The 23,544-nt window shown below is 45.3% G+C and overlaps 2 protein-coding genes across 5 annotated transcripts in view; one reads left to right on the top strand and one right to left on the bottom strand.

The window, feature by feature from the left end:
* The first annotated feature begins 7,570 nt into the window (after positions 1 to 7,570).
* Positions 7,571 to 23,413, top strand: SH2D4A (SH2 domain containing 4A). The gene is made up of 10 exons (XM_032109608.1): positions 7,571 to 9,522; positions 10,308 to 10,467; positions 10,978 to 11,140; positions 13,134 to 13,199; positions 13,612 to 13,747; positions 14,964 to 15,180; positions 15,573 to 15,703; positions 16,112 to 16,332; positions 17,861 to 20,990; positions 23,113 to 23,413. Exons 1-9 carry the CDS (start codon positions 9,348 to 9,350, stop codon positions 17,951 to 17,953), a joined length of 1,362 nt encoding a protein of 453 aa, XP_031965499.1. The 5' UTR covers positions 7,571 to 9,347; the 3' UTR covers positions 17,954 to 20,990; positions 23,113 to 23,413.
* Positions 21,749 to 23,544, bottom strand: part of CSGALNACT1 (chondroitin sulfate N-acetylgalactosaminyltransferase 1) — a 43,584-nt gene continuing 41,788 nt past the window's right edge. For all 4 annotated transcript variants that reach the window (XM_032109607.1, XM_032109604.1, XM_032109606.1 and 1 more), the window contains one exon: positions 21,749 to 23,360. In XM_032109607.1, the coding sequence (XP_031965498.1) occupies positions 23,077 to 23,360 (284 nt within the window). In that variant the 3' untranslated portion in view covers positions 21,749 to 23,076. The remainder of the gene's footprint in view (positions 23,361 to 23,544) is intronic.

Raw genomic sequence — 23,544 nt, 5'->3', positions numbered from 1 at the left:
TTAATGCAGGAGGGAGTGTGTGTCCTGGGCATGCGGTGGACACGGCTGGGAGAGGACATGGGGGTAAATGTGGCTTGAGGTGGCTCAGGGGGGCATGGCCGGGGCCAGCATGGAAAGGTGCATTTCTTGTGTGGGGCATATTGAGGAGTGTGTGGCTGGCACAGGGGACATGGAGGGGCCCATGGCCAGAGGGAGCATGGAGAGCGACATGGCTGGGTGGAGACACGAGATTCTTCCATGAGACCTTTTCAGCCATGGAAAATATGTTTTCTGCCTCAAGTGGTTTCAGTGACAAAGCTGGTTTTTGACAAATTCTTTATAGCTGTGGCTGGTTATTCATGGGTTGAAGGTGAGGGTGTGAGGGTCTTTCTGCTGTGTTCAGGGCATGTATCCCAGCTATGGTGTCCATATTCAAACTACAGTGTCCATATTCCAGCTATGGTGTCCATCCCAGGCATGGTGTCTGAAAGGAGTAAGATGAATGTGTCTTTACAAACAGACTGTGTGAATCTGTTTGTAGATAGGGCTAGGAACTTAAAGATAGGGAAATAACAGAAGAAACTATTAGTTCTAGAAAATGTTACTAATCAACATGGACTGTTGCTCTGCCAAGGCTGTGTTAAATTCCTGAACCTAGAGAAAAAGAACAAAGACATAATGGAATTATGAATAGCTTTATTTTTTTCATTCTTTTCTATAACAAAAGGGGGGTGCATATTAGAGGGGGACATAGAATAGGCGATTTGGGAAGTCTGTACCTTCCAAGTACCTCAGCCAATGGGGAAAAGGAAGAAGGTGATGCAGCTGGGAACTTAGGATAAAAAGGGGGTTCATCCCCCAACAATCTGAGAGATCCGATGGCAAATGCCCATGGCCTCTTCCTTTATTTGAATAAAGTTATAGGACTCCTCTGTCTCCTTTTTGGACATAAACCTCTGACATCGTGGATTAATTTTCCTAACAGTGTCCCTTCAGAAGTTGTCCCTCTGGTGCTGTCCCCCAGGAGGGGATAGCCAGCCTTAGCCTCATGCAGCCTTGCTGCTCATAGTCCGAGCTGCACCTTGAGCTGATTTCCAGACCTGAGAGCTGCAGCCCCCTGCCATGTTGTGTTCCACTGTAGGACCCTCTTGGGATGCTCCCCCCTGCACCTTCCCAGAGCTGAGACTCCTGTTCTCCTGTTTGCTCGAGGTCCTCCTTTCTGGCGGGTGCCAGGGTGTCCCCCTGCCTTCCCCATGGCTTATAGCTGCCCTTGACCTGGCTGCTGTGTCCTGCCTTGAGCCTCTGCCTTGTTCAGGGACACCGCTGCTGCAGTCTCAGCACCTACACACACACACACACACACACACACACACACACACCCCCTTCATTGCATGAAGCCCGTCCCTTACCATGCTCCAGAGTCCCTCATTGCTCACAGGCTTCCTCAGCCTTGTCCGGCACTCCGTACACCACCGCTCAGAGCCTCCCAGCACCCCATTGCTCAGAGCCATCCCTTCCTCAGGACCCCCCACGCTCCCGCTCAGGCCACTGGCAGGAGACAGCCAGGAGGAGCCTTATTATCAGCAGGGGCCTGGGCCAGGGCGGTGGCGGGAGCGCGACGGGCGCGGGCGGGGGGTCCCGGTGCCGCTCCCGGGGCTGCGGTGCCGCGCCGCGTCCGCCAGGCGGCGCCCTGTGCGGGGCAGGTGCGCGGCGGCGCCGCCGCTCCTCACAGGCCCCGCCACGGCCGCCAGGGGGCGCCGCCGCCCGGGGTCGCGGGAGCCTGAGGGGGCCTTCCCGGGGGTCCCTTCCCGGGGGTCCCGTCCCGGGGGTCTCGTCCCGGGGCAGCAGCTGAGGGTCATCCCCCGGGGACCCTTCCTGCCACCGGGCCTCGCCCGGTTTCTTCTTCCCAGCTCTTTTCCAGAGCCACTGCCGGCAGGACGAGCTCTTCGGCCCCGCGCTGGCTCTGCTGTAACCCGGGAGAATAGCTCGAACCGGCCACGCCCGGAACCACTCGTGCCCGAGCGACCCGCGCCAGGTGTGGATCCCTTAGGAAGAGGCCGGCATGCCCGCACCGAGGGCGATGCTGCTGCTGCCTGCCCTCAGCACGGTCCTGCCAGCACCCACCCGGCTCAGTCCGCCCAGAGATGCTGAGGGGAGTTAGCGGCTTCAGTTCCTTTGTGACTCCAGTTTGTTTGCGTCTCCTCCTCGGGGAAGGCTCCTGTCTAGTGTCTGCTCCACCTCATTTGCAGCTTCAGGTGGTTTGTTTCTGTCCCCAGTTTGTCTCGGATTCAGCTCATAGATGGGTCCAGTTTGTTCTGGCCTCCAGCATCTTTTAGACTCCAGTTTGGTTTCACCTTCCCCAGCTTCATTTCGGCTCCAATTTATTTGCAGCTCCAGTTTGTTTCCATGTTTGGTTTGTCTGTTCATTTCTGCTCTGGCTCATTACATCTTGTGCCTGTTCAAGTGATCCTGGCTTTTGACAGGGACACAAATCAATCACTATCATAACTTAAATATGAACGAACATAATTGTATGTTGTCTAAAGATGGACTAAGCTTCTTGGAGCAATGCAAGTGGACCCTCAGCCTCCAGTAGGATTCCCCACAGGTGCCTCCATACTGGTGCTCACTGTCAGGAAAATCCACAAACGCCAGAGGTTTATGTCCAAAGAGGAGACAGAGGAGTCCTGCAACTTTATTCGAATGAAGGAAGAAAGTCCACTGGGGCACACGCCCACAGGGTTTCCTCTCTTGAGGTTTTGGAGGGCGCAGCCTCCTTTTATCCCAAACTCCCGGCCGCATGTTGCCCTCTTCCTTTCCCCATTGGCTGAAGTACCAGGAAGGTACAGCCTGCCTGAACTGCCTCCCACATATCCCCCTTTGAACCTACTATTTTACCCCAAAGTTCAGAAACTCGGGCTTATGCAGACCCACTTGTCTGTTTCAGGAGCCAAACTGTCTGGGCTCTGCAACAAACCTGGTGCCCAAAGTTAGTAGAGACATGAAAACCCATTTCAAAGATCTTAACATCCATACCTTCACCCATCAAATTGTTTGTAAAGACATGAGCTTTCCTCTCACCACCTTGATGGATAACGGGAGTGAAGTTTCAAACAACGTAAAGAACAAAGTGTTTAAGCAATGGAAGCAATAACCACAGGAATGGGGAAGACAGAAAATTGATGGCCTAAGTTCTTGAAGGGGGGAAAACAAAGAAAGATAACACCCTTCTTATCCAGGATGTGTAATGATGAACTAAAAAAATCCCCAGTTTTTACTGGTTCTGTAGTGAGAACTTGCCCTAGTGATGAACTTTTGCTCCTTATGATAGTAAAAACCAGACCCCAGCTCAGGCACTCCCGCCTACAAAAAGGCCACCACTCACCAAGCATGTGCTATGATTTCTTGGGACACAATGGCTTTAATTTGAAGTAAAGAAAGGATGAGCCAGTAACAACTTAAGCCAAGCAGTGACTTAAGTAAGATTTAATAGCCCAAGATTGTAACTCTGTAAGTAGGCTTGCTTTTTTGCACCTTGGGGTGCTGGCTCTGGGGTTTACCTCCCAGCACCTCTTTCTGCGCAGAACTGTAAATCAAATTATGTGTCATGGTTAGAAAAATCCCCGTTTTTACAGTGACTGAATTTGGTTGAGTATCTGATTCTGTGTGTTAACCTAAAGAAGCTCTCACCCTTTTTACCACACTGTTAATCCCCTCAGTAATTTTGATATAGGAAGATGATCCAAGAAGTGTTTGCACATTGTTCTAGCAGGGAAGATACATTTTCCTTGAAAGCAGAGTCTGGTGGCCTCAGACTGTGTTCAGTGGCTGCTGCTGTATCAAATTATTTTCCTTTCTTGCCATTGCCACCCATTCATACCTGCTATAAGATAACTGCTGCCCCCTCCAGCAATATCAGGGACCTATAGGGAAAGTCAGTTCAGATATAGGTAATTTCAAGGTAGTTTATGTTGTGGTGACTTCATTGGTTTTGTTCTTTCAAGCATTATATGCCAGCCTTATGCAGAATCCAGTCCATAAAGGGCCTACAAGACAGCTGAAGAGGGGCTTTGGACAAGGGCATGGAGTGATAGGGCAAGGGGGAATGGCTTCAAACTGACAGAATGCAGGTATAGATTATGCATCAGTGTTGGGGAAGATGAAACAGGAAAGCCTTATAAATATGATTGCCTGACAAAAGATTTTGGGAATATGAAAACTATAAGCGACATCGAAATGAAAGCCACCTTTGAATTACCAAGTCCTAGTTACTGAACAACTGGAAAACAATGGTATGGCCGACTGAAGGTAATCCCCTTTTGATTGAACAATACCCTCTGCTTGCAGGCAGGTCCAAGGGTCAGAGCAGACCCTACTAGCTCAGCAGAAGGGGTCCAAAGAGTAGTTTTTAGAAGTTAAGGTGTAACACTCTATGGTAATATAAGAACTCTTACAGGCTGTATGTAAATGCTATAGGATTTGTATCTTGTATTAGATTGGTTAGTGACAATTAGAATATTCAGTACAGAAGATGATTTATTGTATTGTAACCAGGACTTCAGACACTCTTACTCTCTTACTCACACTCTTACTACACTCTCTCTCACTGCTTCTTCTTCACTCTCATTCCTCTCTCTCTCTCTCTTTACTTACCCGCTTACTCTCTTGCTCTCCTGGGCCTGCCCCGAGCTGCAGCTGGCAGCTCTAAGCAGTGCCCCTGTACCCACGCCCTTTGCAATAAACCGCATGTTCCAAGATCTGACTTCAGAGATCTCTCGTCTCCGTCCGTCCCGACCGTCCGACCCACCAAAGCTCCCCGCACATCAGGAAGAAATTCTTGCCTGTGAAGGTATTGAGGCACTGGAACATCCCTGGAAGTGTTCAAGACCAAGCTGGGTGGTGCTTTGAGCACCCTGGTCTAGTGGCCCTGTCCATGGCAGAGGAGTTGGAACTAGATGATCTTTGAGGTGCCTTCCAACCCAAGCCATTCTATGATTCTAAGGTACAAGGTCTGGTTCTGTCTTCTGGGGGCTATGCCTGTGCGGTTGTGTTTTCCTTCTGTTATACCCAAACTAGAAGTTTTCCTTCCGTCTGAAATAAAAAAAAACCCAGTAGGCTGAAGCAAAATTAAACAAAGGAATGAATCACTCCTCTATTTAGAACGGATGAGGATTAAAAAAAGCCCCAAACAAACAAGAATAAAACAAACAAATGAACAGCCAAACCCCAAAGCACAGAAGGATATTTTGGTACTAACCTTGCCGGTGCAGCTGCTAACATAAATGTTTTCTGACACAAGTGCATGTTATGGACCAATGTGCAACAGTTAACCCATGAAGGCCTGTGTACTCAGAGCAAGGCTGGGGAGCTGGCTGCACTGATTTCAGGTGGGTTTTGCAATTCTGCTTTGCTTCACTTATGAAAAAAATCAGAAATGCCTTCATAAAATCTGGCAGAGAGCTGATGGCATTGGAGTGGCTGGAACTGCAGAAATCCAGAAAAACCTGAGCTTCCTAGTGCTGCTGGGCTTAGTTTGGCAAGTGAGAGGAAATTCAGTTGCATTCTCACAGCCCAGCCTCTTGATCAGGGAAAAGAATTCCCAGTGGTGTCTCTGAAGCCACTTCTTACAAATAATCAGCTCCAAGGACAAGCTCTTGACTCAAAATAATACAGTTCCACCATTTACTGAACGATGTGGTCTTATCTGCCTTTTATGGGGAAAACTACTTTATGACAATAGAAATCCTCTTAGGTCATCAGCCAGTACCCTGAAGCAGCCTTTCTCATGTTCTCTTTTCTCCTCACCTTTGGGTTTCTTGGCTTATTTTTAGTTTACAGTTACTGTCACATTTACAGTGGAGATGTGTGCAGCAGGTTGAACAAGCTGCCTCCCTGAAAATGAGCACAAGACCCACTGTTTAACTTGTCCACTGTTTCATTTTACACCCTCCTGTTTGATTTCTTGGTGAAAAACATATCTATGATTTTCTGTGTCTGTCTATTGTTTTCTTGGAGAAACTTTCCCTCTGCTGGCAGCACTGATGGTGAGGACCAGGACTAGTATGTCCAGGTGGGAGTGTCTTGGGAGCCTGTCATGTCCAAAGTGTCACTGCACACGTGAGCAGGAGCTTGTGCCAGCTCTTCTCAAAGCTATGGCACTTTCATGTGTATTCATAGGATTGTTTTCCCTGTTAATGGTAGATGATTTACAGGAACACAGAGAAGAGGCTGCTCTCCAGTAGGAGATTTAAATGCTGTGTGACCTTGCATTTTGAAGGATCATTTAGCTTTTGAATTTTGTTTACCCGAATGGCTTTCAGGTTGACTATCTTATACATCAATGCCAGAGTCCCAAAGACCTGGTTTGGCTTCCCACCTCCCTCCACTTAGTTTTTGCTATTTTTGGTTACTTCCATCTCTATTCCTCCACAAAACCAGCTCCCACCTACCACTCCCATGAAAAAAAAAATGCAACAGTAGAAAGTTTAACAGGACCTCTACCAGAGTTTTCCTTCAAATTACCTGCTTGGAGGTCCCTCTGCCATTACTGCAGTCTTTGGCTTCACTAAGTTTGAGCTGTAAATATACTACTTACAGCTGGAGCAGCATCTGCAAAACCCCTTCCAGCCAGGTGTCAGTAACATGGCTTTGATTCAAACTTTGGGAACAGTATATGACTGATTACAAGGATATCCAGCTCCTAGATCTTTAATGAAGTAACTGCTAAAACAGAAATATTGCAAACCTCTCGAGATGCTTATGTCATTTCTCAGTGTTAAAATAGCTGGTGCTTTAAAGGATACCTTTGGGATAGAGCATTATAAATGTCCTCTTACAACCAATGTTACAAGGAGATCCAACTCTGCAAAACTGCATCAGTGCTGTGAAACTTGTTTGCTGAGCACCCTTCAATCTTGCCAACACACTGCATCCCCAGGCATGGAGAGAGGGACCAGTTTGCCACCACGGCATATGGCAGAGTACATGATGTCCTCCTAAGTAAATGCCATAGCAAGGCCATTCCTACTCCTGAGAAGACAGAGCAGCATGGACATGCTGCTGCGTGCATTCTGCTGATGGATTCTCATGTGTCATGTCCCAGGAAGCTCTTCCCTCTCTATAGCTGCCACCTCCATGGCTAAAGGGCAGCTCAAGACCCTTTGGCTGCTGAGCTGAAGAAACTCTGCCATCAGGGGGGTACTCAAAAAGCATTGCCCAAGTCAGAGCACCCCGCCAAAAAACTTCTTTTTAAATCAAGAAAGTAGTTTGTTTAAACAAAATCCATACAGATTTAGAACAGCAGCTTCATGTTTCCTTCTAGAATGAAGTTAACATTTTTAATAGGGAAACTATTAAGTAATCAGAGAAACAAAATAGAAATGAGAAGGCTTAACACCATCTCCTGATCACTGCACCCTCTCCAGGACTCTTGCTCCTGCTCCTGGCCTCTGCTGCAGACAATGCATTTCTGGGACCATGATCTGCTCTGTTGTTGTCTTGGGGTCCTTGAGGAGCAACTTCTCTCCCTGCCTACAGCTCCTCCCCCTGCTCCAAGCTCCTTTCAAGCGCTCCCTGCTGAAAGTACATCGGGACTTCACTGCAGTGGGGCTCCAGCCAGCTCGGTCTCCGGCAATTTTAAGGCAAGCCATAATCAGAAGCAGTGGGATGCTTGAGACAGACTGCTTGCTCCCAGCACAGGTGCAAGACAGAGGAAAGTGGACCAACGCAGCAGATACTGTTCTGACAGTCTGACTTTATGAAGGCTGCTATTGTGCTGTCCCATTTCATCTAAATAATTGTGTGCTCTGTGTGTGCTCCTTGGAAAGCTTCAGTATTGCACTTGCTGGCTATTCTACTACCTCCTTCTTTGTTATTTTATTTGTCAGAAGCCCAGCAGTCATACTGTGAAGCTGCAGGTGCTCCCAGCACTTTTTTTCCAGTGTTTGGGTTCCTAGAAGTCCAGTCCCTCTCCTGTAAGATGGCTAATTGACTTGACCCCATCAACTTGATTTAATATATAGTCCCACTTCATGCTGGCACAGGCCATTCTGCCGTGTCTCTGCCCTTTATACTTCCACATTACTGTCTCAATAACCCTCTGCCTCCCACTTACTATGCTATGTTCTAGCATGCTTGTTCCTTAGACTCCCAAGGATTTGGGCAGAAGGACATGAGCAATCCCATTGCTTTAATTTTCCTTGTAGTCTGATGGCAGTATTTCCCAAGAGTTTGTCCAGAAAGTCCCTACCACCTCTGGCCAGTCAGCCACCCTTCTCTGCTGTTGCACTTAATATATGGCTGTCAGCCTCCCCGTGTCACCGAAAGCACTGCCAACTAATGTCCTGCTCTCCATGAGTTTATCCAGATAAGATAAGGAAAATAGTTGGTTTCAAGGTCTTTAGTCCACATTTCTACTTTCTTATTTGCCACCTTCCCAAGTGACAGGAGAGCTTCCAATTTTTCAGTGAAATCCCCGTTGTAAATGTAAATCCATGAGCACAAAGCAAGGCGGTGTGGGTGTTAGTACCTCGCCAGTGTGAATTGGACACAAGGCAGTATCCTGGGCAGGAACAGGGGTGCCCCTTCTCCCCATCGGCTTCATCCTGTCAGACAAGGATGTCCCATGCCAGGCTCACCACGTGGGCAGGGTGCATCAGCAAGATGTGTCAGAGCAGGACCTGTCTCAGACACTGACTATCCAAATTGCCTTTCTTCAAACCAGCTGCACTCCTTGTGCTCCCTTGACTTGCTGGGAGGCTGACTTTGATGGACAGGAGCTCCCCAAAATTCGCACTCCCATCAGAAGCAGAGATGAAAGTCCTCCCTATCTTTCTTCGGTAAAATGAGGCTGGCCGGGCTTTTGATCATCAAAGCTTTCCTGTTTAGAAGGAGGAGGAGCCATCTAGTCATGGGTTCATTGATTCCCTGCCCAGCAGGAATGTTCGCTTGGGCACAGCCAAGCCGCACCTCTGATGACTAACAGGCAGTGCTCTCTCTCTTTGATATACTATCAGCTGGGTTTAGCAGAGTATCAACACAACCTCCCCACTCCAGGCCTTGCCCCTTCTGGCCAGCTCTCCCTGCAGAGCAGGCAGGGGCTGCATGAGAGCTGAGCTCACCTCTTATTCCAAGGAATCTTAACAGCAGGTTTTAAACTACTTACTTTTTTTGGTCTGTGCAGGAAGTCTGAGCTAAAAAAAAAAAAAAAAAAAAAAAAAAAAGAGAGAGACAGAAGTATAATTGCTCTGGCACGCCTGCATTCCTACTTCAGTCTCAGACGAGCGGGCACTCTTTCTTGTCGGAGCCAGAAAGAGGATCTGATCCCTGAAGATCATTGCCACGAAAGTACGTAAGTGAAACCTGCAGCCATGCTGAAACAGATACTATCAGACATGTACATCGATCCGGAGCTACTGGCAGAACTCAGCGAGGAGCAGAAGCAGATCCTCTTCTTCAAGATGAGGCAGGAACAGATCAGACGGTGGGAGGAAAGAGAAGCTGCTGCAGAAAAGATTTCAGCAAAGAAGCCGCTGGTAAGAAAAGGTAAGTCTCTGCCTCCTGGCTGCTTCACCTTCTGGCACATAAATGGCTTAGTCAACTGCTTCCTAGAAATAGGAAGTAATGTACCCTTAGAGCAATTTCTTCTCCAAGGGACGTGACATAGGCTTATTTCCAAAACAACTAAATCCACCTGCAATGGGGTAGTTTGGCCAGGCACACAATGGTTTTTACTCCCTGGCCTAGACATTCTGTCCTTGACCAAATTGCTCAACTCCCCTCACTGGGAAGACAGGGCTTATTTGCCCCCAGGAGATGCATCTCATTAAGTTTCCCACTAAATGGTGCCTCTGAATCTGTCTTTAACATAACCATGGATTTGAATATCTGTCCTGAGGCACCAGATCTGATAGGGAGTTCCCACTTAGAGTTTAGACCTGAAGTTCCCTTGCCAGGATTACACAGCATGCCAGCTGCTAGGAAGATAGCACTCTTCTCCCAGGTCTCCCCCACGTGCACTATTTGCAGGTAGCTCACCCTCATATAGTTTGGGGAGGACAGTGGTCAGGAATTAAAGCAAGAAAAGAAACAGTGGTGAGTCTTCTCCTTTGCTCCCAGACTCAGAAATGCCTCCTTCACTGACCTGGCTCAAGTAGTATGAAAAAACTGGGAAGCGTGGGCTGCATCCCAGTTGAGCTTTCCTCATCTACAGTTGCTTTTGGGGGGGCTGTGTCATGAACAGCAGTTGGTAGGGCACAGCAGGTGCAACACAGGCCCTGCAAAGAGCTACCCAGTAAACAGCATTTGCCAAAGAGCTCCTTCTTTTCCAGCCAACAGGAAGTCAGTGACATGGAAACTCGGTGCCGACAATGATGTGTGGGTCTGGGTGATGGGTGAGCATCCTTCAGATAAATCCTATGAAGCCATCTGTGAAGAGATCCAGGCACAAAGAGCAAAGCGCTTAGTGAGAGAGAAAGGCCGGGAGGGCAGGTAAGCACCCTTCAGCTGAAGGAGTCACTGGGCAGATATGGAGGAGAAGGCTTTTCTAGGGACACACAAGCTGGAGTCTTCTCTTTAGGGGCTGGTTACTGCTGTCACACTGGCCTTGCTGGCAAAAGGCAGAGGCAAAGGCTGGAGAGGACACACAATGCAGGCAGAGACCAGCTGCAGCCTGAGACTTGCCCTGGCTCACTGAGGCTCCCATGACATGGTTCCTGCATGGGACCCTCTGCAGACCACAGGAAATGCTGATGCTGTTACTGCAGCAGGTGATGGGCTTGGATCGGGCTGATTCACCAGCAGGTGCCCACGTACAGCCGGACAACAGTTACTCACCACAAGTCATTAATTTAATTATTCACCTGCCTGATCTGGAGATATAACTGCCTATGCACATGTGGCTTCATTGCAGCTCTGCTCTGCTCACGTGTAGCCTCCTCACAAGATGCTCAGACAGCAGAAAGTAACTCGCTCCTAAGTCCTCTCTCGCTTGCATTTCAGAGAGACTGACTCTTCTGCAACATGGTCTCTACACCCACAACCAGGACTTCTGGCTGAGACAGATCTTCATGGGAATAAAAAAAACACTGCGGAGAAAAAGGAGGAACATGGGAGAAAAACAACTGATATTGATACAACAGGAAAAAGTCAGGAACTCACAAAGGTAGTTTTCCATTTTCCCATAACTATAAGAAACATACGTTTTTGAGGTCTACGAAGTGCAGCAAATCCTGGCTGCTGCAAATACAAATCTGAAGGGAAAAAGCTGTCTATCTGCTAAGGCTTTTCTTCTATAGTCAGAGAAGAAGCCATATTATTACATCCTTAAGACTCGGGAGGTCCATGTGCTATTCTCAGCTGGGATAGATCTCTCTGCGCCAATGGATAAATTACTCTGAATTCCTTTGCTTCCATTCTCTGTGGGTAAAACAAGGGGTGAAGTACTTTCCCTTCTGCGCTGTGGCTGGTTTGGATGGTTATTGGGGCAAGACCAGGGAGGCTATCCAGGATCTGTACATGCAAGGCCACAGCCCTCAGACAAATAATTTACTTTTATAAAAGACCAAATGAAGATAATTTTACTGGCATCATCTAATATGCATATTTTAGGTGGTTCTTGGGGTTTTTTGTTTTCTAAAACAGAAAACAGCTTATGATCTTGACAGCACGGGACAACTCCAAATGCAGTAATACAGTGTCTGCTTTCCTGTGGAGTTTCATTACAGAAATATTTTTTCCCAGTAATAAATACATTTGTGCTTTTTAGCTGCCTACAAAAAGCCATTTGCAGAGAAAGGAAAAAAAGAGGAGTTAAATTAACTACCCATGCAACCATAGTTGAACAGAAGGAACAGAACACCCTGCCAATTTAATGGGAGAAATCCAATCTCATGCAGCAGTTTTCATTCAGCCTTGAATGAACTTGTATGAGAGTATATTCTTTTATCGTACAGCCACTCCGTACTTCGGTGTAAAAAGTATGATAACAGAAGGTTTGGGTTTTGGCAAAATGCTCTCCTGCTGCTACCAAAATAGTGAAGGGAATTTGGAGTGACTGTCTCCTTTATCAAAAGCCTCTGAGTCACATGAGTTTTTTCTCTGTACTGTTTGCTGAAGTTGAGCAACTATGTGGGAGATTGTTTTTCAAAGGAACTTATTAGTCAAAGCTGACAAAAAACCCCAAAACAAAACAAAAAGCCAAACAAGCCACCACCAAAAATCTACCCCCCTTTCAAAGTCTTACACATGGAAATAGATGGGGGTTGTATATTTTCTTTTCTTTTCTGTCATTATATTATTAGTAAATTTTCCCAGGTTTCTGGGGCTTTTGCTATTAGAAGGAGGGCTCCAGACTGAAGTCTCCTGTTGTATTTTCTAGGCTTGGAGAGGGGCTTGTTCCCACCTCCTGCATGAAAATGTTTCCTCTGAGATCTAGTTCTCATTTAACCTGAAAGATCCAGGTATCGTGCTGCAGGGAATAGGGCTGATCTAAGAAAAAAGTCCTGCTTCACACGCATTTGAAGTTCCTAGTTTCCTACTGAGGAGAGGGAAATTGTAAAGCCATGTTCATATTAAATATTAGCCAAGTAGGTGATGGAGCTAAAAGGAAGTGTGTCCTTGGTAAGCATACACTCACAGTTAACTCATCTGTGGGAGGCAGTTGGGGTCTGCTGAGGAGGTGGGTGGGTGTTTACTCAAAGCCAAACCTAACAGTTCATCTGCCAAGGCAGCTCTCAGCTAGGGACTGCTGGCAGGGCAGCTGAGCTGGTTTGCAGGGGAGAGAGAACACGAAATATTCCAGCAGTTGGGTCAGTTTGTCAAGTAGGAGTTTGCAGCAACACAGCCACAGCTGCAAACATGCACAGGCAGGTTCTGCAAGGGATTGCTTTAGAGGAAGGAAAGAAAGGGGCACTTGTGAGCATTGCTTAGCAAATCTACGCATGCTTTTGGCAATCCTGACACCCCTGAGTTCTCCTCCTGAGGCATTTTTGGCCTAATATGATGTGAAAATCCCCCCAATGTTTGTCCGAACAGGCTGGCAAAATTTGTTAACAAATGTCACGTGACTGCTTTTGCATTAAACACCTATTGCACCAAAAAAAGAGCAATTGTCCTAATGTCATATTTATTTCTTACCACTCTTTTGCTCTGCTCAGAGGGGAACCAGAAATATTCACCAGATGCTGGCAGATTGCCATGTGAGGAAGCATAACTTCCAACAGGTAAGTGGCAACCTATCATGTTCCTAACACATTGAGTGGGGTCAAGGCTTTATCCTAGAGTCCCAGTCAGCTTCAGAGCCTCACGGGAGCCAGGAATGTTTTCACCTTTTGGACCAGTTTTATCCAGTATTGCCATGCTTCTCATGTATGGTGTGATGATTTGGAGGTGATACAAAGCAGGCCAGGCTGGCAGATTGGGGAGTAGCACAGGGAGATACTCCTGATGATTTTTGGTGGACTGTTTTCCCTTCCTGCCTCAGTTGTCACCTGCAGTAAAGACGAAGGTTCTGTATGTTGTTGAAATTGGAGGGATTCAACTGTAAAGAATGGAGTTCCCAGAATTTCAAGGCTAGCTAAAAAGCAGGGCTAAAACTTGCCTGCGAGACAGCTGAATATACTGTTTCTTTCATAGATGAAGGAAGCACAGAGGAGAAATTCAGAAGAGATCACAGCCCCCCAGGAGCCAATACCACAGAGCCGCTGCAGCACAGAGAGCCAGAGAACGCTGCAGAAATCGGATGAGAATGAGCCTGAATGGCAGGAATTCTGTAAGACCTTAAAATGACCTTTTCCTATAAGGCTTGAGAAATCCTAGAGCTCTGTGGGGTCATCTCAACGCTTCTCCTGCCATACTAGAACTAAATAATAGGTCAGAGAGTGGAGAGTACTGCCAAGAAATACAGCACTGTATTACCAGAAATGTTTCTGAGTCCACACAGCACTGAGACTAGAGTTGGGCAGGGGAATGGAAAACTTTTCCAACTGATACTATGTTAAAACAAGCAACAAATAGGAACCACATGAGTATAGCCAGTACAATTAATTTTAAACTAGAGGCTGGCCTTTTGTTGGACTTTGCAGTAACCATTGCTGTCAAGGACAAGGATAATGGGTAACAGGGACTAATCAAAAAGGGCTTCCCTGTCATTCAGGCATGGTCCCACCTAAGTAAAGCCCTGCTGCACTGTCTCATGTAATGAATCCCAATGATAGAAAGGAAAATGGCAAACAGTATGAGAATTGCAGTAGCATCCATCGGTGCTGCCAAATGCTTCCTGAAGGAGAACCTGATGCACTTTTTTTCCCAGTTCCTTCCCTGCTGCTCAGTAGATGGCAATGGTGTACCACCAGTTGCTTCCACTTGAGTCTAGGGGTTTTATTTTTCTGACTGATAAAAAAAATGCTGACTGGAGAGCTGGTTACTCCTGCAGATTCCAGGGTGAGATGGACCTAGACAATCAAGGCAGTTTTATAGGAAAAAAACCCAAACGAAACCACAGTCAAGTTCTCCACTTCCCATAAGAGTTTCAGCAAGACTGCTTCCCACCCTCTGAAATGGATTAGCACTTTCAAATCCTTCAAATGATTGATTTGGGGTCATTTCAACAGCCTTAACTCCATAAGCCCTGCCTCCCCCACCAGCTTACATGAAAGGCACTACAGAAATCCATGTCTGAACCAGGAGTCAGCATCTGAAACAAAACCAGTAGGTCTCTAAGTACAAAGGGACCTGGTACCAAGAAAAAACACACAGATTTTTAATCTTGTCTGAGGAAAAAACCTGGTTTTTAATCTCTTAAAGGAATTAAAACTATGCTACTTAACACGTGGGAGACTCGTGGCAAATGGCCTCACAACTGAGTGAATTTTTCAGCTTGTGAAATGGGTTATTCTTCCATTTCATCAAGCATGAAGATGGCCAAAGGGTAGCAAGTTTTAAACTTGCTGCTTCTTCGCTCCTGTAGGACTCCTTTTTTGTTCCAGTGCGGAAATCCAAGGCAGCAGATGAGAAGAGACGCTCCCTTGCACAGCAAGCCAGAGATGACTACAGGAGGCTTTCACTGCAGGGCATCCACAGAGGGAAGCGGGCAGATATTTCCAAGGGTGCCACAGCAGGAGATAGGCGACCACTTCAATATCCACCTCTCCCCCCCAAGCCTAAACTTCCACCTCCTGCAATGGCAAATGGGAGAGCAATTAGGTAAGGAAGCTCCTGTGCACTGTGGAAAGGAGAAGGGATGAAATTCTTTTGCTCTAGCATGGGATGGTTGAGAAGGGAATGGTTAGCTCTCCCCCTTGTGTGGAAGAAACACCCAGCAGGGAAAAATACAGGTTATATTCTAGCGTAGGGTGTGATGAGGCTTTCAGGTGTTCATTCCTGGAGGTTTAGTTAGTAGCATGTCCAAAGCCTGGAGCACATAGAGCCCCTATGATGCCAGATGTCCACTGAAAACCCTATTCCACACAGCTGAACTGGTATAAGCTGCCTGTTTAGGACTGCTCTTAAAATCCTAAGCAAAACGTAAGTCCTGCACAGGGACTCAAAACCTGTTGTTTGAACCTGATGCACAAACCACAGGTCTTTTCTAACAGGAAAGAGGGAGTCCAGAGGACAATCTCCAATTCTACCGAAGAAAGCATCATCAAGTGGTTCAGAGAGGAGCAATTCCCTCTCCGAGCTGGCTATCTGAAAACCACAGACACAATAGCACCTTGGTTCCATGGTGAGTCCTGGGCATTTCCACTGCAACCCAACTGTTTAAGGAGTTTTTTCTGCTAACGTGGCTGCTAACACAGGCTGGGCTTGGGAGTAAAGCTCCTATACTGGAATCAACATACAATAACTGCAATACCATTCTCTCTCTAACACAGCAACAGTCCTTTTGAGCCTCTGTGTTTGTCATTCATCGTTGGCCAAGTGTGGAACAGTTAACAACAAGCAGTTGGCATGTGGCCATGGCCTGTTACTAGCAATGACAGCACTCTTTTTCCTGGGCTACTAGGCAAGAAAACAGTGAAAGGGATGGAAGTGCCACGGACTCGTTTTAGAGCAGATTTCTTGTGACAACTGTTCTGCCCAGTCCTGCACAAATGCTTTTCTCCCTTCAGTTTTCTGTTTTGGTTTTTAACAGGTATCCTGACATCTAAGAAAGCGGAAGAGCTTCTGAATAAAACAGTACCAGGGAGTTTTCTGATCCGGGTCAGTGAGAAAATCCAAGGCTACGTGCTCTCCTATCGGTCTGTGGAAGGATGTAAACATTTCCTCATTGATGCCTCCAGTGATTCCTACAGCTTCCTTGGAGTGGACCAGCTGCAACATTCAACACTGGCTGACCTTGTAGACTACCACAAGGTGAACATCTAGTAATGCATTCTTTAACCGTTTAATTGCCTCAGGGCACTTCAAAATAAGAAAGAATCCATTCAGTTGTTTTGAAGTAGGTAACTAGACCCGTTTGAACTGCTGCTGGGTATCTTGTGTGCTGCTCCAGAAGGGTATGTCAGCCTAACTGGTATAGCCCAGACGACCTAATACATCTCAGACATCTTAGATCTGACTCACTCACACTCAAGCTCACAGAACACCTTGCACACAGGGCCCAAGTTACTTACAAGCTACTTAGTAGAAATGTTGATGAGACGTGACAGCGTACTCATGCAAACTCCTTTCTTTTGTATTCTCTCCATGGTTAAGGGGTACTGGCAAGTTGGGTGAACACAAAATCCTGCTTACATCCAGCGTCAACGTGAAAGAAAGCAAGGTATCTTTATAATCTCAAAGCAGGCAAGGGGTGGTACTGAGCAAAGGTAAAAAATAGAAGGGAAGGAGCAAGGTTGGCAGGCTCTTGCAACAGTAACAGTGGTGTTTACCAGCACTGACTGCAGTTACATGGGCTTCAAGGAGAGCCAGATGGATTGTTCATTCGTATACTGTAAGGTCTGTCCAGGGACAGGACAATAGTTTTTCTCATAGGTTCATTTAAAATCCCTGTTTCTTTTAAATAAGTACCTAGCTTAATACAGACATGGCTAAACAAAACTGGACATGAGAACAATAGCTATGCTCATTTGCTCTACAGAACTCTACCTGGGCTGACTGAACTTGCTTCTTGCATGATTTTCACAGTTCAGGCTGAAAGTATTAAAAGCAGGAGTTATACAGCTATTTGTACCAGAGCTGGAGGATTTAAAGCCTGGCTCTGCATGGCTACATCAAAGATAGAGCCATGCCCACAGTCTGCAAAGAATCCTGCAGACCCCCTCCACTACAGCATGTGTGGGCAGCTGAACCCACTCTGCCAAAGTGCCCCACTGGGTTCTGCTTATCATCCACTAGATGACCATGAAAGAAGGCAAGTCCCCACCATGCATCTGTTGCTAGGATGGAGAACAAGATTGGAAGCAGAGACTGTACTATCAGGGAATTCCCTGGTTAGAACAGGATGTGCCTGAGCAGAGGGTGTGTGCTGTCTCCAGAATCCACCCTTGTCCTTCCCACAAACACAGCCAGAAGCACAGTCCACAATCCCTGGTCCTGCTTTACCTGCATGCTGCACAGTCCTGGCTCCAGCACTTTCTGGGCAGGGCACCACTCCATGTCAGAGAAGCTGTAGTTTCCTCAGAGATGAGCACAGCTCTTTCCTAGAACTGCCGGACCTGTGTCACTGAGTTATGGCACCGAGCACAGATGTGTTATGAAGACAGAGGGCAGCCATTTGGGCCCTTCCCCGAGTTCTCCAGGGAACTAAGCTGTTCACACACAGTGGTGTGAATACATCCACACCATAACAGAGGCAGGGAGACTGCTGTCCACCTTGTGAGGTTGTTAACAGGCAGGGTCTGTTTGAAAGCTGCTGTTTGATTATATCCTATATCAACAGGATGAACCAATCACTTCCTTGGGGAAGGAGCTGTTGCTTTACCCATGTGGCCAAGAGGACCAAGAGCCAGATTACATCTCTCTCTTTGTGTGAACCTCCCCATCTCACTGGGCAGCCCCAGGCTTGTATTCACAAAGAACTTGGAACCGAACTTGGAACCAGAGCTCCTGATACTTACCTGAAACCATAAGTGCCTCTATTTTATATCCTTCACAACAAAGCAGTAGGAAGTAATGTTGTGAGCTACAGGATGCATCAGCCCAGCAAGCTGCAAAGCACCTGGATACATCGCTCAAGATGAAGTGAATGAATTGACGAAGTAATCAGTTGAACAGGGAGATACTGCCATGGATTTTCAGTGGGTTTTTGTAGGTTTCTTTGGGGACTTCTGTATTCAAGCTGCCTGTTGTTCTTGAATGCAAGGTTGTGTGCCATCTGGAAATAGATTAGTACCTACAGTTGAATGAGATTATACCTTCCTGAAGGCACAAAATAACTTGGAGAAGTGAATCGATCTTGATATGTAATTAGCATAATGTGAAGCGTAATTCTATAAAACGCTGTGTCCTTGGAATGAAGGATGTTCAAGCCTTCAAAGATCCAAGCAAACCTTGAGTACCTTTCAGTGAAAGGTGCTCTCTGTGGCAAGAGATTTCCATGAAGTGTGCATTTTTTAAACTCCTCTAGCCTCTGAATATAGATCCTCCCTCTTTTAACCTGTATTAACTCCCACACAGGCCTTTCTGTGTTGAGATTATCCTTTTGAAAAGGAAAGGAGAAGGGACAGAAGCATTTGTCTGAATGACTACCACATGTACAGAGCCTAAAAATGTAAGAAGGAACACCTATATCAGTATTAATACAGTTTACAGAAGAGTTTTTGCCAGTAAAGAATGCTATTTTCCAAAATAGAGGTATTTATTGCAAGTTGTGTCCCAGTTACTAAGATGCATCTGGTGTAAACTTCATCATAGAACTTGCTTTTTCAACATGATGTTCTCTCTTCCTATCTGTTACAATGCTCTTTAAATGGGAGAGGTTGGCCAGAATCACATAAAAAATTAGTCCTCATCCAGGTTCCCTTATTTGTTGCACATGACAAACTCTGCAGCTGAGGGTTGTGGTGTGAATCTGCAAACATTTTTTAGAGACACAATCCTCAAATAGTGAACAAGAGTCGATCTTGTTTCAGTTCTTTACCTGTTTTTACCTGTTCCCTTTTTTCTGTTAGATCAGGGTTACTCTGCTTAACTTGAAGAAGCAGTCAAAACTTTCAGTCTTACATTAATCTGGGTTTTGCAGAATAGAGATTTAAAGAAATTGTGATAATCTGGTTTTAAAATTTTCAACTATGCTGACAGGTGGTTTCCGTTCCAGTAAAGAGGGGATAATGGCACTCCACTTACAGCAGGTGTCACTTGCTAGAAATAAAGCCTTAATGTAAACTGAGATTCTGAAAGTAACAACACTCTGCTACTGCAAATGACTTAATGAGCTTCTTGAGCAATATATCACATGTATCAATGAGATAATTTCAATACAATCTGCATCAATCATGAGAAAGGGTGTTAGATTATTTGTAGCAGGGGAAACATCCCTGCTTTGCTCTTTATGAACTGTTTCTTTTAAAAATATGGTCAAAATGAAAGGTCCTTCAGAAAAGCATCTGTTTTCATGTAAAGAATGTGCCATAGCTGATATCCTTCTGAAGACAAATTGTGAAGTGTTTTGCAGACCTACGGGTTGGTAAAGACAGAGGAAAAAGTATCCTCTAAAAAGGCATTTTGAGAGGCAGGATGTTAACTTGCAAAATAAGATGCAGTCTGATCTGGCATGGACATAGCAAGACATCAACAATTTTAGCTCCAAGATCTTTAGTAAAACTCCTCAGGGTTTGACTTGCTGACAAGTGGACCAGTGGATTCACTGCCTTTATAGTAAACTACTTATTTGCAATTATTGTCTCAGTACAGCCTAGGGAAAACCACTATCCATGTTCACATCTATCCCACATGTTTGAGTCATGCCTCGGTTTTTCAAAGACCCACTTTTCTGCTGTGAGGCAAGAAATATGAAGTTATGTACCTACACATTTACATTACTGCACTGACTGCAAAGGCAACTACCTTGCTAGAACAGATGCCCTCAAGATGGCTCTTCTATTGCTCCAAAATCCCGTTACCCTGAAAGTCTGTGGAGCAAGGATGTCTTGCAGCGGTTGAAATCAAGGGTGATGAGATGTCTTTGGGAGTTTCTCTGTAGAGTCCTTCCTGCTTCACATGCAAGGATGACAAGAGTAATCAATTTGAAAATTGCTTGCTGGAGAGATCATGAATCCTGGAGGAACATGGCAATTTGTTTTGCTTGATGCCTTTAGCCAGAGCATGCTGCAGTCATCAAAAAGTAAAGCAAGGAGTCCCTGGATGGCCTCCCCACCTGCACAGGGTCATCTCTAGTTCCTCCTCAACCAAGATCCAATCAGTTGTCATTCTGAGAAAGATCACAGGCTGGTTTGGGGACAAGGAAGGTAGAGACCTTCATAACAAAATCTGTTGTTCTGTTGGCTGCTCTCTTTAGATTTCATCTTTTTCTAACTGGGCTGGAAGCCCTGTTAGAACACCACTTGGCTCACAGAAACGTAAATAACAGCAGCTTCCCTTTCTCATGCTGTTCTCACCTCTTCTGTCAGTACAGTCCCCACCTCTAAGAGAGCCCTGCCAAATCTCTGCTGTGATTAGATTGCCCTGCACATCACCGACGCGGCCAATGACTGTGGGTTGGATGTCTCCGTCACTGATACCACCTCAGCTCTTGCCAAACTGGCTTTTGCAATCAAGGAACGGAAACTGCATAGACATTATTATTCCTGGCAAGAAGAACAGCATCTCTGTGGAAAAGGACATACACAAAAATCACAAAGGTATTATTTAAAAACATAAGTTGTGAAACTCTGACAGGATCTGGATGACGTGCTTGCAAAGTGATGAAGTGTTGAATTTACAATTGCTCAGTGCTTAGAACTGGAGACTAATAGAGGTTTGAAGGGACCTCTGGACATCATCTGGTCTAGTCCTGTTCTACAAGTGCAGCTCAGGGAAGACTGAATAAAACCATCATGGAAATAGTTAAGGTGAGGCTTGAGGTAGGCTATGATTATGAAACTTTCATAGTATACGACACCCAGTTTCAAATTCATGTTTAAGTGGGACTGTAGGAACAACTTTTGCCTTGGAGCAGCTGAGTTACCAAACTTTCATATGCACTCAACAAGCCATACCTGTCTCCTCCTATTGTGTAATATTTGTAAAGTTACTTATCAATACAAAGCCCTTTATAAATAATTTATTATGTGCTCTGGGAACAAAAAAGTTCTTTGGAGGATCTACTTGAGTGACTGCTGAAGTTTCTATGGTAAGTGATGTATTTTGGGGTTGAGGTTTTAAAGTATACAAAGTTTCTGTTCTTTTTGTACTTTTGCAATGTTTCGGACGCTTGATGCTTTGCAAGGCAAGTGCAATGCAGATCCTTTGCACCAACAAAAGACAAATACATATGAATGTGTCCAAGGAAAAGGTACTTACAGCAGCATGGTCTCTGTCTGCAGATCCTGCAATGGAGTGCTTTCAAAAGAGGTTCATAGCGCTCTTCCTACTGCACAGCAGCACAACAAAGAGTTCAGTGCTACCTTTCATTGTTCAGTGCTATGTTTCTTCCCCCAGCTTTTACAAGCCAAAAACCAAACTAGAATCTGGTTCAGACTGCCTTGAATTAATCTGAATCTATAAAACTAAGAGACTGCTCCAAGCAACGGCATTTAGGTAAGCAAATGGGATTTCCAAGCCCATGCAGCTTTTGTTGGCTAGTATATATTAAAATGATAAATAGCAGTCAGCATTAAAAGAAAATGCTTTATAAGAGCAGTAACTCAGACTTTCAACAGTTTTAGGCAATTGCAAAAAAACCTATTAAGAATATGACTAATTTTTACAATTAGTACCTATAATTATCATAAGAGAATTTGCAGGGTCCAGTAATCCATCACAAAAATTTATTTTGTTAATTACAAAAAGCTTTCTATACCCTGGCCAAGGCTCTGTATTTGGTTTAGAAGGAATACTTTGGTATGAAGTCAGAAAATGCTCATCACTGTTGGTATCTGGCATTCAGACTTTAAAGCCTCCTGCTAAATCACTACTGCAAATTGATATGTATTTTCTTTTCTTCAGCATGATAAAGCTTCTGCCTTCCAGTGCCCAGGTTGTATAGAAAAATCACGTATCTGAACCCAGTTCCCATCCATAGGACCACAGATCTGCAGAGCATTTTCTAACCATTGGAAGGCTGTACTATTTCCTAGTAAGGCTAGAAGTAGAAAACCTGAAGTATGGCAAAAGAACTCCCAAGCCAAACAAATTTCAGTTAAAAATAAATCTTGAGATACATACAGCATTCTAAAGCAGAAATACACCATCTGATTTACATGATACAGATGTGGCTCACTGCTTTTTGTTCACTGTCCACAAAGGAGAACAAACAGTATCTTCCAGCATTTTTCAACCATCACACTTGATCAGTAAGATTTTCTCTTTCTGAAGTTTAGAAAGCATTTTCTGAGATACCTCTTTCTCTGGATGAACTGGGAATGCTGTGTTATTGCACTGCTGCTGTTTCCCCATCCCAGCCCCTTAAAGGAAAGGTATTTTGGGTCACTCCAGCTTTACCATCGTTAACAATCAGATGTCCTTCTCAGAGCAGGAGTCTGTACTTATTCAAAAATAGCCCTTTTTAGGTATGTCAAGTTAGATGTAGAAAATAACTCCTAATTATTGGCCCACCAAAAGATCAATCCTTTAAATAACTGTACACATCTTACAAACATTTCAAAGGAAAAGCACATCCATTTGTTAGTGTGAATACCACACTGGCCACATAATACCACATAATGTTCATTGTCTCTGTGACATGACCTTGAATCTCATCAAGTGTTCATGTCTTACCCAGAAGCAAGTGCTGAACAGTCAGGATAATGGAATACTTAAAAGTCCCATTAGAATAAAAACAAAAGTAGGGAGGACAAACACTTCCCCTCTTCTATTGCTGCCATTCTGCTGGAATCTCCATCCTCTTTCAGTCTCATTCCAAATGTTCTGGTTAAAAACTCTTTTCCAAAACACCCTACAGTCCAATTCAGAGGCTTTTTACCTCCCTTTCTGGATTCATGTCTTCTTACTGCTCAATTTCTGTCTATGCAGGTGTGTTTCAATCTCTTGCTTGAAAATAAGCATCCCAAGCTGGCCATGAGAAGCCTCATTCATGGCCTTGGACTGCATGCACATTTTGTACTGCTCTGGAGTCAGCTCGTCCAGACACTGCTTTTCGTGCCACAGATGGAAGAGACCCCTGACAGGCGTTCGGATCACCATGAGGTTGCTGTGAAGGTACTTGCGGTACAGATGCACATCTTCACCACCCCAGCCTTTAATGTCCAGGTCAAAGCCACCTGTCACAAACAAAATTCGAAATAAAACTAGAAATATATATTAGCAAACTAGACGCTATAGCTGTTTTCTGGCTCCAGTCAGCTCTTTAAAACACACACACCTTCTGTGAACATCAAACTGCTCATCTTCAAATCTTTCACTACCAAACAAAAGTTGTATGTTTGTAATTTTGTTTGTAAGCAG

This window comes from Corvus moneduloides, chromosome 5 (assembly GCF_009650955.1).
Source record: "Corvus moneduloides isolate bCorMon1 chromosome 5, bCorMon1.pri, whole genome shotgun sequence".
In the NCBI taxonomy this organism is placed as follows: domain Eukaryota; kingdom Metazoa; phylum Chordata; class Aves; order Passeriformes; family Corvidae; genus Corvus; species Corvus moneduloides.
The sequence above is the reverse complement of the archived record's forward strand: the minus strand, read 5'-3'. Positions and strand labels throughout refer to the sequence as shown.

Coding starts and splice junctions, on each gene's coding strand:
- SH2D4A (XM_032109608.1), top strand. CDS start 9,348: ATGCTGAAACAGATACTATCAGACATGTACATCGATCCGGAGCTACTG. Junction 9,523..10,307: donor GAAGCCGCTGGTAAGAAAAG/GTAAGTCTCTGC, acceptor CTTCTTTTCCAG/CCAACAGGAAGTCAGTGACA. Junction 11,141..13,133: donor AAAGTCAGGAACTCACAAAG/GTAGTTTTCCAT, acceptor TGCTCTGCTCAG/AGGGGAACCAGAAATATTCA.